Source organism: Typha angustifolia, chromosome 8 (genome assembly GCF_048772165.1).
Source record: "Typha angustifolia cultivar Huaian chromosome 8, ASM4877216v1, whole genome shotgun sequence".
Lineage (NCBI taxonomy): Eukaryota > Viridiplantae > Streptophyta > Magnoliopsida > Poales > Typhaceae > Typha > Typha angustifolia.
The window spans coordinates 16,653,332-16,675,084 of NC_133246.1; the positions used below are offsets into that span (position 1 = coordinate 16,653,332).

A 21,753-nucleotide genomic window follows, 5' to 3' on the forward strand; every position below is an offset into this window, starting at 1 on the left:
GCTACAAAAAAGCTTTTGGCAGGCAGAGTGAGTGATGAAATCTTGATATCCCCAATTCCCAAATGAGAAAAATAGAAGTAAAAGATATGAAGAAGAGATCTACTATCCTTTCAGATCACTTTGGATGTAAAAGTGATGATGGCTGCCTCAACTTTTGAGGTCCAAAATAAGAGCATCAGTGAGCCAATATACACTTGGACCACTGCACACTTATCACTTATTGGCTCATTATTCCCAACCCTAACTCTCTATAGTAGAGTATGCCCACAAAAAGAAAAGTCAAAGCATATACTATAGATCTATGTAGATCTACAGATTTAATTAAAGGTACAATATATATATATATATATATATATATAGTGTTTGTGTGTGTTAGTCAGTTATTAACGACTTTAATTTTTAAATTTTTAGGTCAACTGATTATCTAATGTGATATTATTTTGTTTTCTAACTCTTAGCACTGAGGAGTTTCTTAAAAACAACATAATATATATTATTAATCTATTGTAATACGATATCTTAATTTTTTTGAGTAAAATGATTATCTGGTACATGAGATAGTATATTGCTTAAGAAAAGAAATTACCCACTAAAGAATTGAAGAGCCACTAGTCTTGAGTTTTGATGCATTTGACAAGTCAAACACTCACTCCAGTAATGAATTGATTCACATGTATTCCTACTTAAATAAATTATTAGATTGGGGTCCTCTTACCTAGATATCTTGTCCATATCATAATCATGACTAGGATGGGTCCTTCTAAACTTATAGTGGAAGAATACTATTATTTCCCATTAGGAACCACTTGTTGAAATTAGTGACTCAAGCTAGATTTATCTCTAATAACATTCACTTATGAATATATGAGTTGCTATTGCTTGCTAATTAGTTAGTTAGTTCCCCAGCTAGCTACTATATAGTTTTAACTCCTTAATGAGATCTAATATCCCAATTAACAGGTTCACCCAACTACTGTACCACACTTTGCTAAAAGAAGTTGGAAATTAGTGAAGTATAGATGAAGGAAACCACTCCTAATCATGTTGTTAAACTCTTAAGCAAGAATAGTGAGTTGGGAGACATAGTGACCCTTGAGTTAGTTGAGAGGTCTCGTTTTATGGTTTAAGGTTGCTTAGATCGATCATCATAGCTATCAATGTTTGATGAATGTCTAAAACGAAATAAGGAATAAAAAATATATATGGTTTAATATATAATAAGATGATGAGTATGAGATACCAACAAAAGTTTTATGGCATATATATGATTAGCTATAAAGGCATTCTCATTATTATTAACTAATGAGGAATGGTACTACATGGTCGAAAAGTTTGTTCCTATACTCGTAGCAAAGCATAATCAAACGAGGAGATGTGAAGCTTCTACTGTTTAAAGTACTAATAGTGTTGATTTGTTTTTAGTTGTTTATTGAGCTTCTTTTTTTCCTACTAAACTACCCTTTTTTTAACTTTATTTATTAAAATAAATAACACTTATAACTCTATATAAAATGCTAAATTATTAAGTATTTTATTCATCTAAATGTTCACTATGGTGATACATAGTTATTTTGATATTAAGTTTAAAATTTTATATATTTAGATTTTAAAGTATGCTAGTTTGGTCAAAAACTCATATTCCTATTACTTTTTTTTCCTTCTTTTGATTATTAATTGCTAGTTGACTCACATAAGATCATAGGGTTGGCGTACCGACATTAATATGTGGTCTGTGTCTCGAGTTATGAGAGTATACAGTGATTAATTGAACAGTTTTTCCTTTATCTTTTTTGACTATATTAAATCGATCAATTATTCTTTTTACATGTCTAATCCAATCTAGAAGTGAGTTTTACCATGTCAGAAAAATCGTTTAACTAAAAAATAATTTAACTTAAATTGCTTGTCTGGTAATTTAGTCTCAATTTAGCTATTGAAGTGTGCTAAATAACTAATTGGCAGGGATAGTTTGGATAAAGAAAATTCTTTATTGCTACATTATTTATCGACATATAAACAAAACTTGTATAGTTAATCGTAATTATGGTTTTTTTCTTCTTCTTTTTTTTCACTTGAATTATTGCATATTTTTCCTACACATCTTCTATTACTTGGTGTTATTTGGGATGCATTCACATTTATTTAATGAGGTTTTGAGGTTACTTTTCAATACTTTTAACTTTAAAAACATAACAACAAATTTTATAAAATAAATCTTTTGGCATTTCAACCTGAAAATAAAATTCAAATAAATTTAGCATTTTAGGATAGCCATAGTAAAATTAGACTTATTTTGACATTAAATTTAAGGTGAGATATATTTTGATAAATAGGATTTGAGCTAGGACTTGTTTGGGCAAAAATTATATAACATGACAACCCAATTCAATAGTATAATGGAATTATACATTATATATGATATTTCTTATTTATTGTAGTAGTAGCTGAAGCTAGCAAATTGCATGGTTTTTCTTAGGAATAAGTTATTTTTTAATAGAATAAATTTAGGAATAATTTTACTTAGACTATCTGAACAAAGTGAAATTATCCCATAAATTTATCACTCTAGTGTAGGGTGTATCAATTTCGACAAGAAATATTTGTAACTAAGCCTAATAGTAAACTATTTAGTACTCTAATATGAACGAATAGTCCGAGCCAAATCGAGCCAGAGCTATTGCAAATAGAATCCAAATAATTTGCAATCATATGTACTATTTGGGCAAAAAATTGATTATGGGGTTCAAAATTAGACTTAGGAAAGATGACAAGAGGACGAAAATTTTGGCCCATTAGACCTATCTTACGAGGCCCATGGGCCAAATTATTTTTGCACTAAATGATATAATAAGATGAAATAGCACAACTCAAAGTTAATTTTCTATGGAAGGATTATACTGATACTGATTCATTTTGACATTCAACTAGGTTTTTTTCTTTTTTGGTTACCCATTGACTCCTTAAACAGTAAAAAAAATCTCACCCTATGATAGGGTGAGATTTAAAGGGCTATGTGCCACTCACATACTAGTTTATAATAAATGGCATTGACATTTCGAAGATTTTTCATAATTAAAGAAAATCAATGGGTCTATAATATATGAAGATGAACAAATAGTTCAAAAAAGAATCTGAATATAATTATCACTTCACATATTTAACCTTCAAAATCTGGACATTTCTTGAACAGGAATGAGTAACGTAGAGGAATGCAATATTCTACTTAATTTAGGTACTAATTTAACTACAACACGCCGATTTGGAAGTTAATACATTATCGTTTATTTCCTTCTCGTTCCAAATCCCACGAACGAATTGGAAACTTCCGAGCGACTGCAATGCATATTGCTGGCTACTGTAATTTAACAAATTAATGCTGGAGAAATCGAGCAAATAAAACGAAAAATAGAAAGCTTAATTTATTTCCTGGCATGGCAATACGCGATCTATATAAGTAGGTAGCAGTATAAACTTATGGACAACAGCCCTAATTAGAGAGTGCTAATCTCTGGAGATTAGAAATGGCACTGAGAGTAGTCTTTCTTCTTGTAGGATTAACTGTGCCATTTCTTTTAAGCCATAGCCATGTCGATGCTAAGTTGGACTATGGAGTGGCTCTCACCAAGTCCTTGCTCTATTTTGAGGCCCAAAGATCCGGGAAATTGCCACCAAGTCAACGCGTGCAATGGCGAGCGGATTCTGCCCTCAAGGATGGGAGTGATGTTGGAGTGAGCCCATGCATCTTTTAATCTTTCATTTAAATTTTTTTGGGGGATTTTACACCCTATTTTATGCGTTTATTCCAATTCAAACCGTCTTTCGCTTCTCAAATTTTGAAAAAAAAAAAAAAATATATATATATATATATATATAAATATACACAGGTCGATCTCACCGGCGGCTACTATGACGCCGGTGACAATGTGAAATTTGGCTTTCCGATGGCCTTCACGGTGACGCTACTATCGTGGAGCGTCGTCGAGTACGGCGCGAACCTAAAGGCAAAGAACGAGCTGTTGAACGCGTTGGCCGCCGTCCGATGGGGCACCGACTACCTTATAAAGGCCCACGCGGCACCGGAAGTCCTCTACGTCGAGGTCGGCGACGGCGACTCCGACCACGACTGCTGGCAGAGGCCGGAGGACATGACCACTCCGAGGACTTCATATAGAGTTGATGCTTCTCATCCTGGCTCAGACGTTGCAGCCGAGACTGCTGCTGCCCTAACTGCTGCATCAATTGCGTTACGTGGATCCGACGTCCAATATGCTTCCACTCTTCTTGATCATGCAAAACAGGTGATATAATTTATTTATTTATTTAAAAAAATAAGATTATTTCATTCTTTCCAATCTTGATTTGTTTGTAATATTTGATTGTTTATTTACTTTTTGATGGGATGCAGCTGTTTAATTTTGGTCGCAATCATCGTGGTTTGTATCAGAATAGTGTTCCAGTGGTCCAAAAGTACTACCCCAACAATGATGACAATGTAAACTTATAATATATTGATCTTTTGTGTTCTTTATACTATATTTGTAGAAAATAAGAAACCAAACCTAGATCTGAAACTATGTTTGTCAACCAATTAATATTAGTGTTTATATTTAACAAAATGTCTACAGGATGAAATGGCGTGGGCTGCAGCATGGCTATATCATGCCACCAATGACCAGACCTACCTGGACTTCCTCTCCGCCGGGAATAATGGCGGTGTCCGGTCGGGGTTCTCGTGGTACGACAAGTTCGTCGGTGCACAAACCCTAATCTCAAAGGTCTCTCTCTCTCTCTCTCTCTCTCTCTCTCTCTCTCTCTCTCTCTCTCTCTCTCTCTCTCTCTCTCTATATATATATATATATATATATATATATATTACCAAAATTATTTCATTGTTGATCACATTCTCATACTTGTATATATTATCTCAATTTTGTAGCTAGTCTCGGAAGGAAAGGTGCCAAATAATGGACCATGGGCCCAGTATAAGAGCAATGCAGAGCAATTCGTGTGCTCAGTGGTCCAGAAGGGCAGCAACAATGTTAAATTGAGCCCAGGTGGAATGTTATGGTGGCAACCGTGGAACAATTTCCAGTACACCACCTCAGCAATGCTGGTCCTGGCGGTGCACGCCGACCAGCTGGCGGCGGCCGGCGGCACACTGCAATGTCCCGGCGGCAATGTCGGCCCCCAAGATATAATCTCGTTCATCGGATCACAAGTGGATTACATCCTTGGTGCAAATCCTAAGAAGATGAGCTACATGATCGGGTTCGGACCCAGCTATCCTGTTCAGGTGCATCATCGGGGTGCATCCATCGTGTCCATAAAATCTAACGGCGTATTCGTATCATGCAAAGATGGATACTCCTGGTTCAATAGGAATGAGCCGAACCCTAATGTCATCGACGGTGCAATCGTCGGCGGGCCGGACGACAACGACGCCTACAATGACTTCCGACCAAACTTTCAGCAAGGCGAGGCGACTACGTACACAACCGCACCTCTAGTTGGTGTGCTAGCAAGGATTGCATGAATTCATAATGGTTTTTTTTATTCATAAGAATTTTAGATTTAAAATTATGATATATATTATTAGTCCGTTACTAACTACTACGCATGCACCATATGGTAATAAAATAAAATAATAATAAATTGAAGTTAATTTTATACAGAAGAATTACAGGGAGACCCTTGAACTTTTGTTCATGTCTTCTTGAGACTTGTTTTATTGTTGTACATATTGACCCATAAACTACGGACAATCTCTCTTTGATAGTGTTAAAAGACATGAAATACTATTTACTTCCATTTTTTTCCCTAGCATAAGAGTAAAATAATTATATTAAGAATTAAAACTGATCGTATGACACTTACATGACATTTTATTAATAAAAAATCTAAAACATAATAAATAGAATTGAAAATTTGAAGATTTTTCGTAATTAAAGAAAATCAATGCGACAAAAAAAATATGATTATCACTTTATATATGTAACCCTCGTAATCTGGACATTTCTTGAACAGGAACAGGTAATACATAATAATAGGAAGAGCAATGTTATATTCTACTATAGATACTAATTTAATTACTACACACCAATTTGGTAATTAATGCATTTTCTTTTCTTTCCTTCTATTACCGAATCCCACGAACGAATCTGACACTTCCGAGGGACTTCAATGCATACTGCTGGCTACTGAAAGTCCAGCAAATTTTTGCTGGAGAAATGGAGCAAATAAAACTGAAAATAGAAAGTTTAATTTATTTCCTTGATGAATCTATCATCCATGCCAACATGTAATCTATATAAGTAGGTCGTAGAATAAACTTATGGACAACAATCCTAACTAGAGAGTGCTAATCTATAGAGATTAGAAATGGCACTGAGAGTAGTCTTTCTTCTTGTAGGATTAACTGTGCTATTTCTTTTAAGCCATAGCCATGTCGATGCTAAGTTAGACTATGGAGTGGCTCTCACCAAGTCCTTGCTCTATTTTGAGGCCCAAAGATCCGGGAAATTGCCACCAAGTCAACGCGTGCAATGGCGAGCGGATTCTGCCCTCAAGGATGGGAGTGATGTTGGATTGAGCCCATGCATCTTTTAATCTTTCATTGGAAATTTTATGCGTTTAGTCCAATTCATACCGTCTTTCGCTTCTCAAATTTTGAAAAAAAAATATATATAAATATACACAGGTCGATCTCATCGGCGGCTACTATGACGCCGGCGACAATGTGAAATTCGGCTTTCCGATGGCCTTCACGGTGACGCTACTATCTTGGAGCGTCGTCGAGTACGGCGCGAACCTAAGGTCAAAGAACGAGCTGTCGAATGCGTTGGCCGCCGTCCGATGGGGCACCGACTACCTTATAAAGGCTCACGCGGCACCCGAAGTCCTCTACTTCCAGGTCGGCGACGGCGACTCCGACCACAATTGCTGGCAGAGGCCGGAGGACATGACCACTCCGAGGACTTCGTATAGAGTTGATGCTTCCCATCCTGGCTCAGACGTTGCAGCCGAGACTGCTGCTGCCCTAACTGCTGCATCAATTGCGTTACGTGGATCCGACGGTCAATATGCTTCCACTCTTCTTGATCATGCAAAACAGGTGATATATAATCTCTTTTTTTAAAAAAATTAATAATTATTATTTCATTCTTTCCAATCTTGATTGGTTTATTATAATTTTGATGGCATGCAGCTGTTTGATTTTGCTCGCAATCATCGTGGTTTGTATCAGAATAGTGTTCCAGCGGCCGGGAAGTCCTACGCCAGCAGTGGTGACGATGTAAGTTTATAATATAACGATCGTTAGATGTAGATCTCAAACTATGTTTGTCGACCAGTTAACATAAAATCTTAAGCTGTTAGGTAGCGGAACGAACAATTAATATTAGTGTTTATATATAACATATATAATGTCTACAGGATGAAATGGTGTGGGCTGCAGCATGGCTATATCATGCCACCAACGACCAGACCTACCTGGACTTCCTCTCCGCCGGGAACAGCGGCGGTGTCCGGTCGGCCTTCTCCTGGGACGACAAGTTCGTCGGTGCACAAACCCTAATCTCAAAGGTTTATATCTATATATATTACCAAAACTATTTCATGTCGATCGATCGATCACATTCTCACTTGTATATTTCCATGTTACAATCTCAAATTTTGTAGCTCGTCTCGGAAGGAAAGGTGCCAAATAATGGACCATGGGCCCAATATAAGAGAAATGGAGAGCAATTCGTATGCTCAGTGGCCCAGAAGGGTAGCAACAATGTTAAATTGAGCCCAGGTGGAATGCTATGGTGGCAACCGTGGACCAATTTCCAGTACACCACCTCAGCAATGCTGGTCCTAGTGGTGCACGCCGACCAGCTGGCGGCGGCCGGCGGCGCACTGCAATGTCCCGGCGGCAGTGTCGGCCCTCAAGATATAATCTCGTTCGTCGAATCACAAGTGGATTACATCCTTGGTGCAAATCCTAAGAAGATGAGCTACATGGTCGGGTTCGGACCCAGCTATCCTGTTCAGGTGCATCACCGGGGCGCATCCATCGTGTCAATAAAATCTAATGGCGAATTCGTGTCATGCAAAGGTGGAATCTTCTGGTTCAATAGGAACGAACCGAACCCTAATGTCATCGACGGTGCAATCGTCGGCGGGCCGGACGTTAACGACAGCTACAATGACTCCCGATCAAACTTTCAGCAAGGCGAGCCGACTACGTACATAACTGCACCTCTTGTTGGTGTGCTAGCCAGGATTGCATGAGTTCATGATCCTGTCACAGTTTTGTCTGTCGATCTATGTCATAAGAACTTCAGATTTGGTTGATGATAGGAAGTGCATTTGACAAGATCATCAAGTTTATTTTTCAAAAAATAATTTCATGGGATAAACAACTTTGGTTGGTTGGTGAGAGGTAACATCGAGAGTACAAACGAAACCTAACACATGGTATGATCTCGATCTACAATGCATAATGCATGCCTAAAGAACAATTCACATGAATGCTTGATAGGAGCAGCAACGACCCACTTTAATAGAGTTTTTGACTAATTAGCCTATAGTACGCTTTGCTACTTAAATACAAATAAATTTTAGGTAAATTTTGCCACGTCAACTTTAGCTATGGAAAACCGTTGAAGCAGACAATTTATTAATTGACTTTTAGACGTAAACCGATAAACTATTTGTATTTATTAGACGCTCTCTAGTTTAGCGATTTTATTGAGCTAGATAGTTCTAACGTAATAATATTCTCCTAGATTTGTATTTAAATTTTAAAGTAAATTAAGTGCATAAAAAAATGGCAGCAGATTTAAAATAGTCAAAACTCCACTTTTAATGTATATAATAACAATTGCCAACGTGAAACATTTGAACAGCACTTCAAAATATTCGAATAATTGGTATGATCGATGGTGGGACCAAACATTATTATCCTACCTTACTGTTCTTATTACTTAAATGTACCTCTTTTTCTTTCTTATGCAATTCTATGTTAACCTTATTCGAGTGAAATGACCAATGATTTATACCACTTTGGCCATACTCTAGAGGCAAGAATGCAAAATAGAACTCTCTCATATCTCCCATGGCTTTGGTTTTGGTTTTGGTTTTGCTTTCCAACAATTAGTGCAACTTTTGTTTCTCATGAGATTTAAATTCGTCGCCAAGTACTTTGGAGCAGCATTAATTAGGATACTAATTATTACCAAACCTTCTCTTTTTTTCAAGAGAAATGTAAATATCGAATCTGAAAACTCTTGTAAAATAATGACATAAAACTTTACTGCTAACTGAGCATTATCCCATTGATACAAAGTAGAATTATTTCACAAGAATATATGAGATTTGAAAAGGGTTCATATAATATAAATACTTTTATGTTTGAATCTCAACATTCAAATTTTAATTACTTAGTTATGGTCCCCATAAAAAAAGTTACACTAGAGTAACATTATTCCTGCAGGCATAGGACAAAGCTACCCCGTTCAATTGGAGTTGAGCATGATCAATGATGACATGCACCGTCATCATCGACCTGGCATTATTCGGTGATCCATAGGTAGATTGTAGGTCGCATTAATGGCTCTTAATTAATAACACAATCGTATATATATATATATATATATATATATATGCATAACTTATGAATCTTTTATTTCATGAAAAGAACTTAATTAATTCAGATTTGTACTGTAGTTAGGATATATATAGTTAGAAAAGTCTAAGACGTCTCTCAAGTCTTACAACTTTTTACAATTACTTTATTATTTTATTTTACTTTTAGTCTTAACAGACGTCATCTAGATCTAGATAGGTGCAAATTGTTCTTCTTTTTTTTAAGAAAAAAGATAAAGAAAAATTCAGAGGCAACTTGGAAAATAACATTGAGATATAATATAAGGACAAAGGTAGGAGTAAACCTTTTATTAAGGAGATTCCTTTTTCATTAATTTAGTATACCAAGACCTTGGTGTTATCTTGAATGTGGCTTGCTATTAGTTTTTCGATTAGTTAAAGTTAACACAGACGACTTCTTCACACTGCATATGAATAGATAAGAGTACCCTCATATAGATACGAGAGGTTAACCATAGGCTATCAAGAATTAATAAAAATATATTGCCCTAATATTTAAGCATTGAGAAAAGGAAAAAAGAAATCCAAAAGGTCACCTAGAACAACAGTTAAACAAGTCTGATCGGCTATCCTATCCTCCAAGTAATTCAATGATCAAAACTTTGATCAAGTCTATCAGTACTTGGGAGGGTAGTAGAACTAAGCATTGTAACCTAAACCAAGTTAAATGGACGATGCCTCGTCAAATTGAGATAAGGACTTGTACTGATATCCTAATCAATAATAGGTGGCATCTTTTGGCAGGACATACATATGAGCCCAGATTCAACTGGGGGCCAAACAAATCAAACCTAGCCAGACATTGACAGTTCTCCAAGTTGTTGCCCTTGGCACCACACAACTGGAGGAGTTTTGCCGTGCAAACAACTGCAGATCGCCACAATTGCCTTGTCAATGTCACCAGAAAGTAACCCATTCTTTTTTTATATATATATACACACTCACATTTACGTAAGGAAAGTTGATAGGCTAAGCAAGTGCATGCACTCACGATCTTCATGTGTTCTTTCTTGTATGTACATATGTATATATATATATATGTGCAAGTTAATATAAAGATGTGAGAATTGTACTAATGATAAGATACAATGTATTCACATCATTCAGTGATCTGAAAGTGGAGTTACATTTGGAATTATACATCTCAAAATAGGGACCATTTGGGTCCGTAGGAAGTAATTGGGTTCAAAGATAAAAGGACGGCCAAAAAAGTGATGCCTTACCAACTCGATTACATCTAGATTATCTTGTAAGTTATTCTCCTCCGTCTTTTGGTGGTCAAAGCTTGTTACTTTCCAAAGATTAATCTTGATCTTGGAAGTAATTAAAGTCAAGATAATTTATGTAACCTAGTTAGAAATATCTAAGGGTACGTACATGCCTTGAAAGATTCTGAACGTGATATTATCCACGTCCACATGTGCATCCATATCCACAACCCTATCCCATATTTCCATTCAACTAGGATAAAGTTTATATGCAGTTCATCAAATTTAACTGCAAGAGGACGTACTATTTTTTTTACATTTTATAAGTTAGAATCTACAGCGTGGCATGAACTGGAAGCATCTCTCTCTCTCTCTCTCTGTGTATGCTTATTGGGAAAGAAAGAAAAAAGAGAAATGAGGAGATCCTATCCCGGTATATCCTATCTCGGATCTCCCACTATTCGACGAAGTTATTGGAGCAGGGTGGACCCTACACCGTGACGGTAGCCCGCGTCCCCAGGGCCGCAATAAGACCATCCGTTGCCATGTTGGGGGTTTTAAAATAGCCTGTGCACCGGGCCCCACGCTGAGTCAGCTATTTTGACACGCCGAAACGGATAATACCGGTTCCCGGTCATTATCCGCTTGGACACGCGGCGTCGTTTGGTGCGCTCACTTCGCTGTTGCCAGTCCTGCTAATGAGCGGTGCCATCTTACGCATCCCTACGCGATGATGCGTCGCCGCTCCCGGGGCTATATATAGTGGGGGGTTGCACTTGGAGAGGACTTATCGAGCTCTCATCCACGGATAAACTTATCCCTGTTCCCCACCCTCCCCCGCCTTATTATCGAGATCCCTATTCCCCTCTTCTTTTCCTCTCTCTCTCTCTCTCTCTCTCTCTCTCTCTCTCTGCAATCAATCATGTGTGGAATACTGGCAGTGTTGGGTTGTTCGGATGATTCCCAAGCCAAGAGGGTTCGAGTGCTCGAGCTCTCTCGCAGGCAATCATCTAACTATCAATCTTATAATTCCCTTCATACGTTAATTTTATCGGTCATTTGGGAGGATTAGGTTTACTGTACCACAATAACATTAGCTCTAGACGTGATAAACTTTTAATTCTATTTTAATTCAATGATTTGACATCTTGCAGGCTAATTATTTTCTTGCTATTACTTTCTTGTTACTGTTTGGAGGGTTCGTTCCCAGGAATCAGAAAGAATCCCGAGGGGATAATAATGAGAATGAGAACATTTGCTTTCTGACCCCTCTGTTCTGGATTTTTTATGTAATCGGGCTCATTATGTGGACCACCGAGTATAATAATATCTCAGGAAAATTATTAATTATGTGTTTGCTTATGGTCTTATGGAACCCATCTGCTTCACATGCAAGGTAAAATATGAAAGGAAAATGACGAGATTTTGTACTTCTAAATTAGAAGACAGAGCCCAACTTGCACATCATAGAGTTGACCTCCATGAATGATGCAAAATATTGAACATGATGCTCCGTCTTTGTGAAATGAGAATCTGTCAATTTGTTCATCAATACAATTAATATTGTAAATATCTCTATCTGGTCAAGATTATAGAAAGTAGAAGAGGGAATTGTCTATAATTTATTTTTACTGTTTGTTTTCCAGTTTTTGTAGTAGTTAATGAATTGATGATTTAGCAAAGGTGTTGTTCTTGAACAGGTTAAAGCATCGAGGGCCAGATTGGAGTGGGCTGCATCAGTATGGAGATAGCTACTTAGCTCATCAAAGACTAGCAATCATTGATCCTGAATCTGGAGACCAGCCCCTGTATAATGAAGACAAATCCATCATTGTGACGGTAAAGAGTCAAATTCGTTATGAGCATTTCTCTTATGCTATGCGCCTAAATAAAACAAAAGTGGAGAGATCTATAACACTTGAAAGCTATCTATTTTGACTTGTTTGATAAGGTTTAAAAAAAATAGTGTAACGCATGTAGAAACACAGTAACTCTCTGCTTCAGAATAGAACAGGAAGCACAAGTCTCTATCGTTTGGATAGAAGGTGATTTTGAGCTGGCTTGAAGAAAAAATTGTGCCCTTGATGCATGATTTTCTCTTGTTCTTAGCTGGTCCTCAAATTTAATATATTTGTTAGTTACAAAGAAGATGTTATATCTGAGGTCAGCTTTTCTTTTAGGATATTAAAATAGCACCACGAATTTTAATAGCTCATCATCTTACCTTGTGTCTTGTGACACTGTTGTATTATATAATACTAGTTAACCAACTTTTTTTTTTCTTCCAACAAGGTACACAGAAATAAGTTCAAGAATAGTACAAATATAGTTCTGTTAAATTGAGATTACATGGTTATTTTGTGCCTTTTACTTTTGAGTTAATGTTTAGTGATTAAGGAAAGTCTGCCTGCATAATAGGTGAATGGGGAGATTTATAATCATGAAGAACTAAAGAAAGGTTTGGCTGGTCACAGTTTCTGGACAGGAAGTGATTGTGAAGTTATTGCTCATCTGGTGAGAAACTTTTTATTCATGTTCTTCACTTTGGATGGAATTTCTTTCAGTTACTCGCACATTAAAAAGTGGATCAATTGATTCTTTGCCGTATTTGGAACATGAGAATCTTTATTTTTATTCATCTTTCAACTTTCATATTTTGTTTCTTTTAGACTTGCTGGAAGTCCTGCCTTACATGTCTTAATGATAGTTCAGTTCTCAGATGTCTTATTCTTCTTGCTTGCTTCACACTTTTCTGTAGTATGAAGAACATGGAGAAGAATTTATTGATATGTTGGATGGGGTCTTCTCATTTGTGTTGCTGGACACACGTGACAACAGCTTTATTGCTGCTCGAGATGCGATTGGAATCACTCCCCTCTACATAGGATGGGGACTTGATGGTAATTCACAAGATTTACCTCTTCGTTTTATCTTTTCTCTTTGATGCCTTTTCCAGTGTAGACTTTGAGATTTTTCTTCAGTTTTGTTCAATTAGTACAGCATTAAAACCTTGCTAATGTATTACTGATAAAAAAAAAATGCTTGTCATGCCATAGGCTCTGTTTGGGTATCATCCGAGATGAAAGGATTGAATGATGACTGTGAGCATTTTGAGGTCTTCCCTCCTGGTCACTTGTACTCTAGCAAACAAGGAGGTTATAGGAGATGGTACAGCCCTCCCTGGTATGCAGAAGTCGTTCCATCCGTTCCATATGATCCCCTTGTTCTGAGGGAGGCATTTGAGAAGGTAAGATTATATAACTAGAATCAAATAGTGATAGCATCTATATCTCTCCAAGGATACTAACAGTGAAGTTCTTTCACTGAGATATAATTAACATGTTTAATGAAATTAACTTTGTCTTGATAATTTATGTAGGCTGTCATCAAGAGGCTTATGGCTGATGTTCCTTTCGGAGTTCTGTTATCTGGTGGCCTTGATTCATCGTTAGTGGCCTCTATTGCAGCGCGCCACTTTGCTGGAACCAAAGCAGCTGAGAAGTTTGGCAACGAGCTCCAATCCTTCTGTGTTGGCTTAGAGGTCCCTCATGCTGATCTTTTGGTGGATCTTATACTTTGCAAGAGTATGAAAGCTCTTGAATTTTTATGACACCCCTTTTTTTTTATTTTATTGCAGGGCTCACCTGACTTAAAGGCTGCGAGAGAGGTGGCCAAGTATCTGGGGACTGTCCACCATGAGTTTACCTTCACTGTTCAGGTAATGGATATTTAATTACTTTGCTTTGCACCTCACCGCTCATAAATGCAATTATTTTGAACGGCACAAGTTATTGTTTTTCCTTCAAACTGACAGGAAGGAATTGATGCCATTGAGGATGTGATCTATCATACTGAGACATACGATGTAACCACTATAAGGGCTAGCACACCCATGTTCCTTATGTCTCGTAAAATCAAGTCTCTAGGGGTTAAGATGGTGATCTCTGGGGAAGGTTCAGATGAGCTTTTTGGAGGATATTTATATTTCCACAAGGCTCCTAATAAGGAAGAGCTCCATCGTGAGACCTGCCACAAGGTACAGGACTAAGCCTTCATAGTTTATTAATTTATTAAGAACTTCCCTTCCTAGAAAGTGGTTGTTAGAGTCTCATATTACGACTGCCATGTCAATTTGATGATGGTGTTGTACTTGTATGATATAATTCACAGGTAAAAGCCTTGTACCAATATGACTGCTTACGAGCTAATAAATCAACATCAGCCTGGGGTGTGGAAGCTCGTGTGCCTTTCCTAGATAAGGAATTCATTAACGTCGCGATGAGCATTGATCCTGAATGGAAAATGGTAAATTCAAATAGGCCACCATCCATAATAGTATAGCGTTTTAACTTTTGACTGGATATTTCGAATATTTACCAATTTTTGTTATATTCAGATCAAGCCTGATCTTGGGCGTATCGAGAAATGGGTATTGAGAAAGGCTTTTGATGATGAGGAGAAACCCTACCTACCCAAGGTCTGCTAGTTATTTATTTATGCCTAGTATTTTTTTCTCTAAAAAAAAATTCATAATTTGCACTTGTTACTAATTCATCAAGTCTTTCTTCTCTGCAGAATATTCTGTATAGGCAGAAAGAGCAGTTCAGTGATGGTGTTGGATATAGTTGGATTGATGGACTGAAAGCACATGTAGCAAATCATGTAATTATCAATCAAATTAAACCTTTTACTAACAATCTCTTTAATGAATCACTGGATTGCTATTCTATGACCTCTCATGTGATTGATGTACATGTACGTCTCAGGTGACTAATAAGATGATGCTGAATGCCAAGAATATTTACCCACACAACACACCAACTACAAAAGAGGCATACTACTACAGAATGATCTTTGAAAGGTTCTTCCCACAGGTGATCAATCCGAGACACTAATTCACATGTCAAATGTTCTGCTTTACTTGAACATTATTCTTTGTCCGTAAATTGATTTCAATCTATCTGATTGCAGAACTCTGCGAGGTTGACGGTTCCTGGAGGTCCAAGTATAGCTTGCAGCACTGCCAAGGCTATTGAGTGGGATTCGCAGTGGTCGGGCAATCTTGATCCCTCTGGCAGAGCTGCTCTTGGTGTTCATCTCTCAGCCTATGATCTTCCATTACCAGCTTCTCTCTCCACCGGCAACAGCCCTTCAAATATCATTAACAAGAAGACAAGGATGGACGAAGTGAAAGCTCCAGAGCTCATCATCACTTCCTAATCCTTGGTTGAGACTTGGGATTCTCAAGTTAAAAGTTGTGTGTGATCAATGTACTACGTATATAGTAGAGTGTATGCAGTTTCCATACTGCGTACGTGAAGTGCATAAGAGAGAAGTCGTGTGTCATCTGAATTGTGTTTGTTTAGCTATTCCGTCTTACGATTAGGCTCAAAGAAGTTGAATCCATGTACTGGGTCCAGACTATTCTATATAATTTCAATTGAGCTTTCTTTAACTCTTCGTCGTACAATTCGCGATACTTACTGGATCAGATTAAGATGAACATGAATACAAACTAGAAGAATTTACAGACTAATTAACCTAGTAAGTAACTTCTTTAGCTTGCGCACTACTTATGATTTTTTCAAGAAGATTGGAAGAAGAGAGCAGTATAGAAGAGCTGGTTCCAAGTATCCGGTAGACCCGGGAGGCACCAATGGCTGCAGTCGGCGGAGCGGTCGGGGTTCGCGCGTTGCTCCGGCGTGAGATCGCCGCTGTAGATGGAGGGATGCCCATCTTTCCTGAGCTCGGAGAGGGTGGTTATATCAAGCAAATAGGCCGGGACTTGCATGGATTTGATCACTCCTTGTAAGACCCGCATCTGATCCGGGTACGCGCCCGAATAGTTGAACCCGGCTACCGGGACCGTCTCTCCGAAGCAGTTCTTCGATACCGGGTTGCTCCACTCCGTCGGGCTGGGATCCGATTTGAGTATCAAAAATCCAAATCCAATAGGGAAATATTATATATATATATATAATTCTTGTACTTTTGAATACGACATTGCTCGTGAGGCATGACATGTGTTTTTGCCGTGTTAGACAGCTCATGACTAATATTTTTCTACTGGTACTCACTCCATGCCAAAGAAAAAGAAACCCCCTCACCTTTCATATTTTTTACCAGGATAATGTTATGTTCTTTTTTCCTAATCATATATATATATATATATATACAACACCTTTAACTCTCGCATATTACCTTTTAAATTATGAAAACTACTAGTATATAAATAGTATATAAATAGAGACAGAGAGAGAGACAGAGAGATAGTTACTTGTAATGGGTGGGGGAGATGGACTGGAAGAAGACACTCGTCCTGGTTCTATCAACATTGAGATCCACCCAGTTAGCCCAAGTGCTCATCCCTCTCTGGAAAGCTACCAATCGGTCCATGTCCACGTAGTATCCTCCACCATCTCCCATGTATTCCCACCTGCAGCAAATCCATCGATTTAATTCCCCCTAAACCCTTTAAACAAAGTACATGATCTAATAGAGGATTAGATCTTTCTTTTATCTGCAGGAAATTTCTGCAGAAAGGGCCATTACGTTACGTATAATCCTAAACTTGGAAGCAAATGAATACCCTTGAAGAGTTCCTCTGTGGGTCCACCAATGGCCAGAATTAAAGGACAAAACATCCACACCTCTCCAAGCATTGCCATTCCCAGATATGTCATCTAGCCTAAGTATCCTCTTGCCTTGCACTACATCAATGTCCACAAGATAAGGTGCTCTATAGAACGAGATCATTACGCCGTATTCCTATCCAAAAACAAACCCAATTGTTGTTAGATTAATGAACTGGTCTTCCAAATTAGTAGCACGTAATTGTTTAAAGATCATACCAAGAACTTGTAGGTATAGAGAGGATCTCTGTTGACTATCTGTGTCTGAGACTGTGGCACGGCGGAGTGAAGCATGCAGATTAGAGACTCCCATTGGTTCCGGCCGAGCGAGTCGCCGACGAACATTATCGTCTTCCCTCTCATTCTTGTCAAGAAATTAAGCCCATCGAACCTATAGTACGAAAGCATTACATTTAAAAGCTTAAGCTGGTAGTAACAGACCCAACCCAGCAATAGCAATGTATACGAACCTTGGGAGTTCGCAGTTGGTGGGCTTCCATCGGTACCGGAGGTAGTCGGAATCCGGCCTCCCGTACAATTGGCAATTGAACTCTGGATCAATAACAGGGCAGCTCAAGGCCTGGTACACCGGATACGTGTCGTCACGGACCCAATTCCCGGAGAAGATGTCGCACGCCGGCTGGTTGGTGACTAAGCCCGGCCGCGGCTTCTGCACGCCGTCATGATGTTTAAATAGACCCACGGGCGACGCCGACGAACCCGATAAGGTCTGGAGGAGGAGAAGAGGCAGCAGAAGAGTTGAAATGATCCAATCGTCATAACCCATGAGAAAGGAAGAAGAGAACGCAACGAGAGGGAGGAGGAGATCTAAGGTTGTGCGTTTCTTCCCTGCAACTTATGTTGCAAGTTGTTCGAAGTGTGTGTGTGTGTGTGTGTGTGCGCGTGTGGAGGCGGTAGCTGCATGTGAAGTTTGCTGGAGGATTCACGTGAGGTGATTTAAGGGAAGGTTTTTGTTATTTTTTTTCTCTAAAGAATTAATTGGTTGGTTTCAGGAAGAAGCTCTGGATTCTTTGCTTTTTGACGTATGTTCGAAGTTTGGAAATCAAGGAGACAAGAGGATATATTGCACTAATATAAATGTCAAGTGGATGCTGTGAAGGATAGGGTCATAGGCCGAGGATTCTTTATTCTCTTTTACAGTGGGTGGGATAAGTTTTTCCTTGTTCAAATCAATTGCCCATTACTTCACCACAACTTTCATGGAAATTTCTTACACATCATTACAAGCTTCATACAAGGAAAGAGTACCCATCTCATCAGAGATTGCAGTGGGCCCACTGATCTAATAGTACTTCAGCTGCCATGGAGATTCTTGTATGACAGTGAGGACTTTATCTCTTAACTTTCTATTATATATATATATATATATATTATATTCCCACTTTATTTGCTCAAGTTGAGAAAGAGCATACAAAGAGGTGATAAAAACTAGTATACTTTTCTTGGCAGAGGCATGCTGAGAAGCATTCCCTTTTCATCTTCTGCTTTTGTGGTTGCTTTTGGTTTCTGGATTCTTTTGTACAAACCTTCAAAAGGGATGAGAAGCATAAAGTGGTTGCATAAGGTGCTAAGTGAAAGCAAGAATGAGTGGAGTTGTGACACAAAGTTTTGGGACAAGTTATTCTCACACTATCTTCCCATTTTGCTTCAAAAGGATGCTTCATATGTCATGTTGTCAACTTTCATGAATCATTTTGCACATAAATTATATACTTTTGTGCCTTCTATCAAATAAATTTTATAGATTACCAATTATAACATCTCACAGCCTGAATTTGAACAGTTTCCATATCACCATTTGGACCACATGCAGTCTACACATGCCTTCCCCTATTACTATACATAATGAAACAAATAAGACAAGTATTACAACAGCTTGCTGGATTTGTCTCTAATCCAGTGAGCTGTCATCAAGTGCAGGTAAACAGTCCCTTATAACTTCAGCAGCTTGTTCCAGCTCCTCTTCTGAAATGATCAATGGAGGCACTAGCCTTACAATATTCCCTTTCCCGGCTGTCAGCACCAAAAGGGCAGCATTCCTATGCATCAATGAGAGAAGACGATGGAACATCGAGTTCGATTCCAATAATGAGGCCAAGCACCCAAATTTCTTCCACTTGTGGATCAGCCTTGAGCTTCTGAGTTAGTAATTCTTTCAAGTAGAGATGTTTCTTAGTCACAAGAAGCCAGGTTCCTGGATTTTATCTAGCAAGGCGAGGGACGCATGACATACAAGAGGCCCTCCAGCAAAAAGTGTTACCATGATCGCCGGAGCTTATGGCAGCAGTAACAAACCTATCGTCAATATGAAAAAGAGCATCATTAGAGAGATTATAGCATTCTTCTTTGGATGATCTTCTGCTAACAGATTCCAGTCATGAAATTCACTCTCACTGGTAAAAAGGAGAAGCATCTTTATCAACTTCATCAAAGTTACCAGAACAACAAATAATGGTTGCGATGTTGTGCAGCATGAACGACGCAAACATGGATCTTAAAACTACAACCACATGCTTCAAAAGAATTTTCTAATCCCGGCAATCAGTAAAATTTCTGGAACCATAAAAACTGGATAACATCTACTAGTGGCCAAGCTTGACAATAGCAAACATCAGGTGCTTATCAGATATATTGTCGACTATCATCTGGAAGCCGTCAAGAAAAAGAGATCTGCTGTCCTTGGAATGTAATGGTGGAAGAATGTAACTAGTAACCCAAACTCTTATACCGGCACAATATATAAAACAACAATCAAGCATCATACCTCATCAAAGATCAAGAGAGCCTCAGATTCATCACAGGAAGTTTGCAGAGCCTGTGAAAAAAAGAATCTATTGTTGCACTATAGATTCCACTTTCACCCTGAATAAGCTCCACGCAAACAAACGCTGTTTTCCCTGATCTTATCACGCTTTCAGCTTCCTCAATATTCCGACATTCTATGAATGCCACCCCTGGCATTGTAGGTTCGAGAGGTAGTCGACAATGTTCTTTCTATTGTCCTTCCATGGAAACTATTGGTAAAAGCAATAAACTCTTAGCAGGATGTTCAGCATTTGCATGCCTAAATCTTTGGAACTTCCTGACAGTTTATAGCCGCTTCCTTAGCTTCTGTTCCAGAGTTAGTGAAGAATATGCAAGTGTCACCTACAGAGGCAAGATACACTGCATGTTCCACACCAGAGGAAGGACAATCAAACATGGATAGTTTGAGGAACTAAATCTCATGCAAGATTCCTCCAAAATTTCCTCGCAACACAACAAAAACTGCATCTATTAAAACTTATAATCCACAATAGTGGAACAAATCAACTACGAATTAATGACAAAAAGGAATCCAACAACTAGTAGCACTAGAAGCCATGCATGAGAACCATAATCCATATTTCTATACTAAACATCACGCTGTTCTAAATAGGCAATTTTCAGCTCTCCCATCAAGAATCCATTCATAAGAAAAACCTAAGCATTGTCCACTACCAAAATGAGAAAAAGGGAAAAAAGAAAAAAAATCTCACCTGAGGAACTGAATAGAAGACATTGCTGACAAGCGTAAGAGTATTAGCCTGCTCGATCACCGCCTTCACCCGATCCCGATCCAAGTGCCCGACCGGGTTCACGGCGATACAAGCCGTCATGTTCAAATACTCCCTCCCATCAACGAAAATAGAGCTTGCAACCCCGATTACATTTCCAACACCACCGGTGCGCGAGCGTACGTGCCGACGAAGACTCTCCTTTCTAATTTCCACCACCTCTTCGCTGACCGGTGACACTGACTTCTTTTCGCCTCCGAGAGGAGGCAGGAAGAGACGCTCGGAATGCGGACTCCCAAGTTGAGATCGTTTCCCTCTCCCCCTAAAAACTTAAACGATGTGAGGGAGATCAGTCGATGGAGCAACGGAGGTCGTTTGGAAGGCTTGAAGGGAATCCATGTCTCTTGTCGCCCCCTAAGAATCTTTCTTCACCGAAGAATTCTATACGAACTGCCAAATTCTCAATTACGCTTGAAGGGAACCCATGACTGTTGTCATCTCTATTAGAATCGGTAAAGTAATTACGTGATCTCCTCCTAATTCTCGTGCTCACTAACTTAATCCGTTTCAAATTCATGATGTTTCAAAATCATATAAATAAAAGCTTTTCTTTTCTTTCTCCTCCTGAAAATATAGGAGCCAATAAACATCAAGCACTAATGTAATTATTTCATATTTTTATACATATAATTATTATTTAATTAC

At 38.3% G+C, this 21,753-nt stretch overlaps 4 protein-coding genes and 1 long non-coding RNA gene across 5 annotated transcripts; 3 read left to right on the forward strand and 2 right to left on the reverse strand.

Moving 5' to 3' along the window:
* The first annotated feature begins 3,521 nt into the window (after nt 1–3,521).
* LOC140765085 (endoglucanase 13-like) lies at nt 3,522–5,533 on the forward strand. Its single transcript, XM_073103999.1, has 5 exons — nt 3,522–3,728; nt 3,885–4,298; nt 4,406–4,492; nt 4,626–4,775; nt 4,937–5,533. The coding sequence occupies exons 1-5, from the start codon at nt 3,522–3,524 to the stop codon at nt 5,531–5,533; spliced, it is 1,455 nt and encodes a 484-aa protein (XP_072960100.1).
* An 845-nt stretch (nt 5,534–6,378) lies between these two features.
* Nucleotides 6,379–8,274, forward strand: LOC140765086 (endoglucanase 13-like). Its single transcript, XM_073104000.1, has 5 exons — nt 6,379–6,579; nt 6,698–7,111; nt 7,205–7,291; nt 7,432–7,581; nt 7,678–8,274. Exons 1-5 carry the CDS (start codon nt 6,379–6,381, stop codon nt 8,272–8,274), a joined length of 1,449 nt encoding a protein of 482 aa, XP_072960101.1.
* A 3,414-nt stretch (nt 8,275–11,688) lies between these two features.
* LOC140766003 (asparagine synthetase [glutamine-hydrolyzing]-like) lies at nt 11,689–16,314 on the forward strand. The gene is made up of 13 exons (XM_073105372.1): nt 11,689–11,861; nt 12,560–12,698; nt 13,278–13,373; nt 13,618–13,759; nt 13,916–14,106; nt 14,239–14,400; nt 14,497–14,577; nt 14,674–14,895; nt 15,030–15,164; nt 15,256–15,336; nt 15,435–15,521; nt 15,626–15,733; nt 15,831–16,314. Exons 1-13 carry the CDS (start codon nt 11,782–11,784, stop codon nt 16,077–16,079), a joined length of 1,773 nt encoding a protein of 590 aa, XP_072961473.1. The 5' UTR covers nt 11,689–11,781; the 3' UTR covers nt 16,080–16,314.
* LOC140766005 (protein PMR5-like) lies at nt 16,083–18,455 on the reverse strand. Its single transcript, XM_073105375.1, has 5 exons — nt 17,962–18,455; nt 17,711–17,882; nt 17,449–17,627; nt 17,137–17,295; nt 16,083–16,774 (listed from the first exon to the last, which is right to left on the reverse strand). The coding sequence occupies exons 1-5, from the start codon at nt 18,276–18,278 to the stop codon at nt 16,444–16,446; spliced, it is 1,158 nt and encodes a 385-aa protein (XP_072961476.1). The 5' UTR covers nt 18,279–18,455; the 3' UTR covers nt 16,083–16,443.
* A 945-nt stretch (nt 18,456–19,400) lies between these two features.
* LOC140765296 (uncharacterized) lies at nt 19,401–21,539 on the reverse strand. The gene is made up of 3 exons (XR_012105173.1): nt 21,031–21,539; nt 20,277–20,779; nt 19,401–19,807 (listed from the first exon to the last, which is right to left on the reverse strand). It is a non-coding gene; the product is annotated as an uncharacterized lncRNA (long non-coding RNA).
* Between the last annotated feature and the right edge of the window lie 214 nt (nt 21,540–21,753).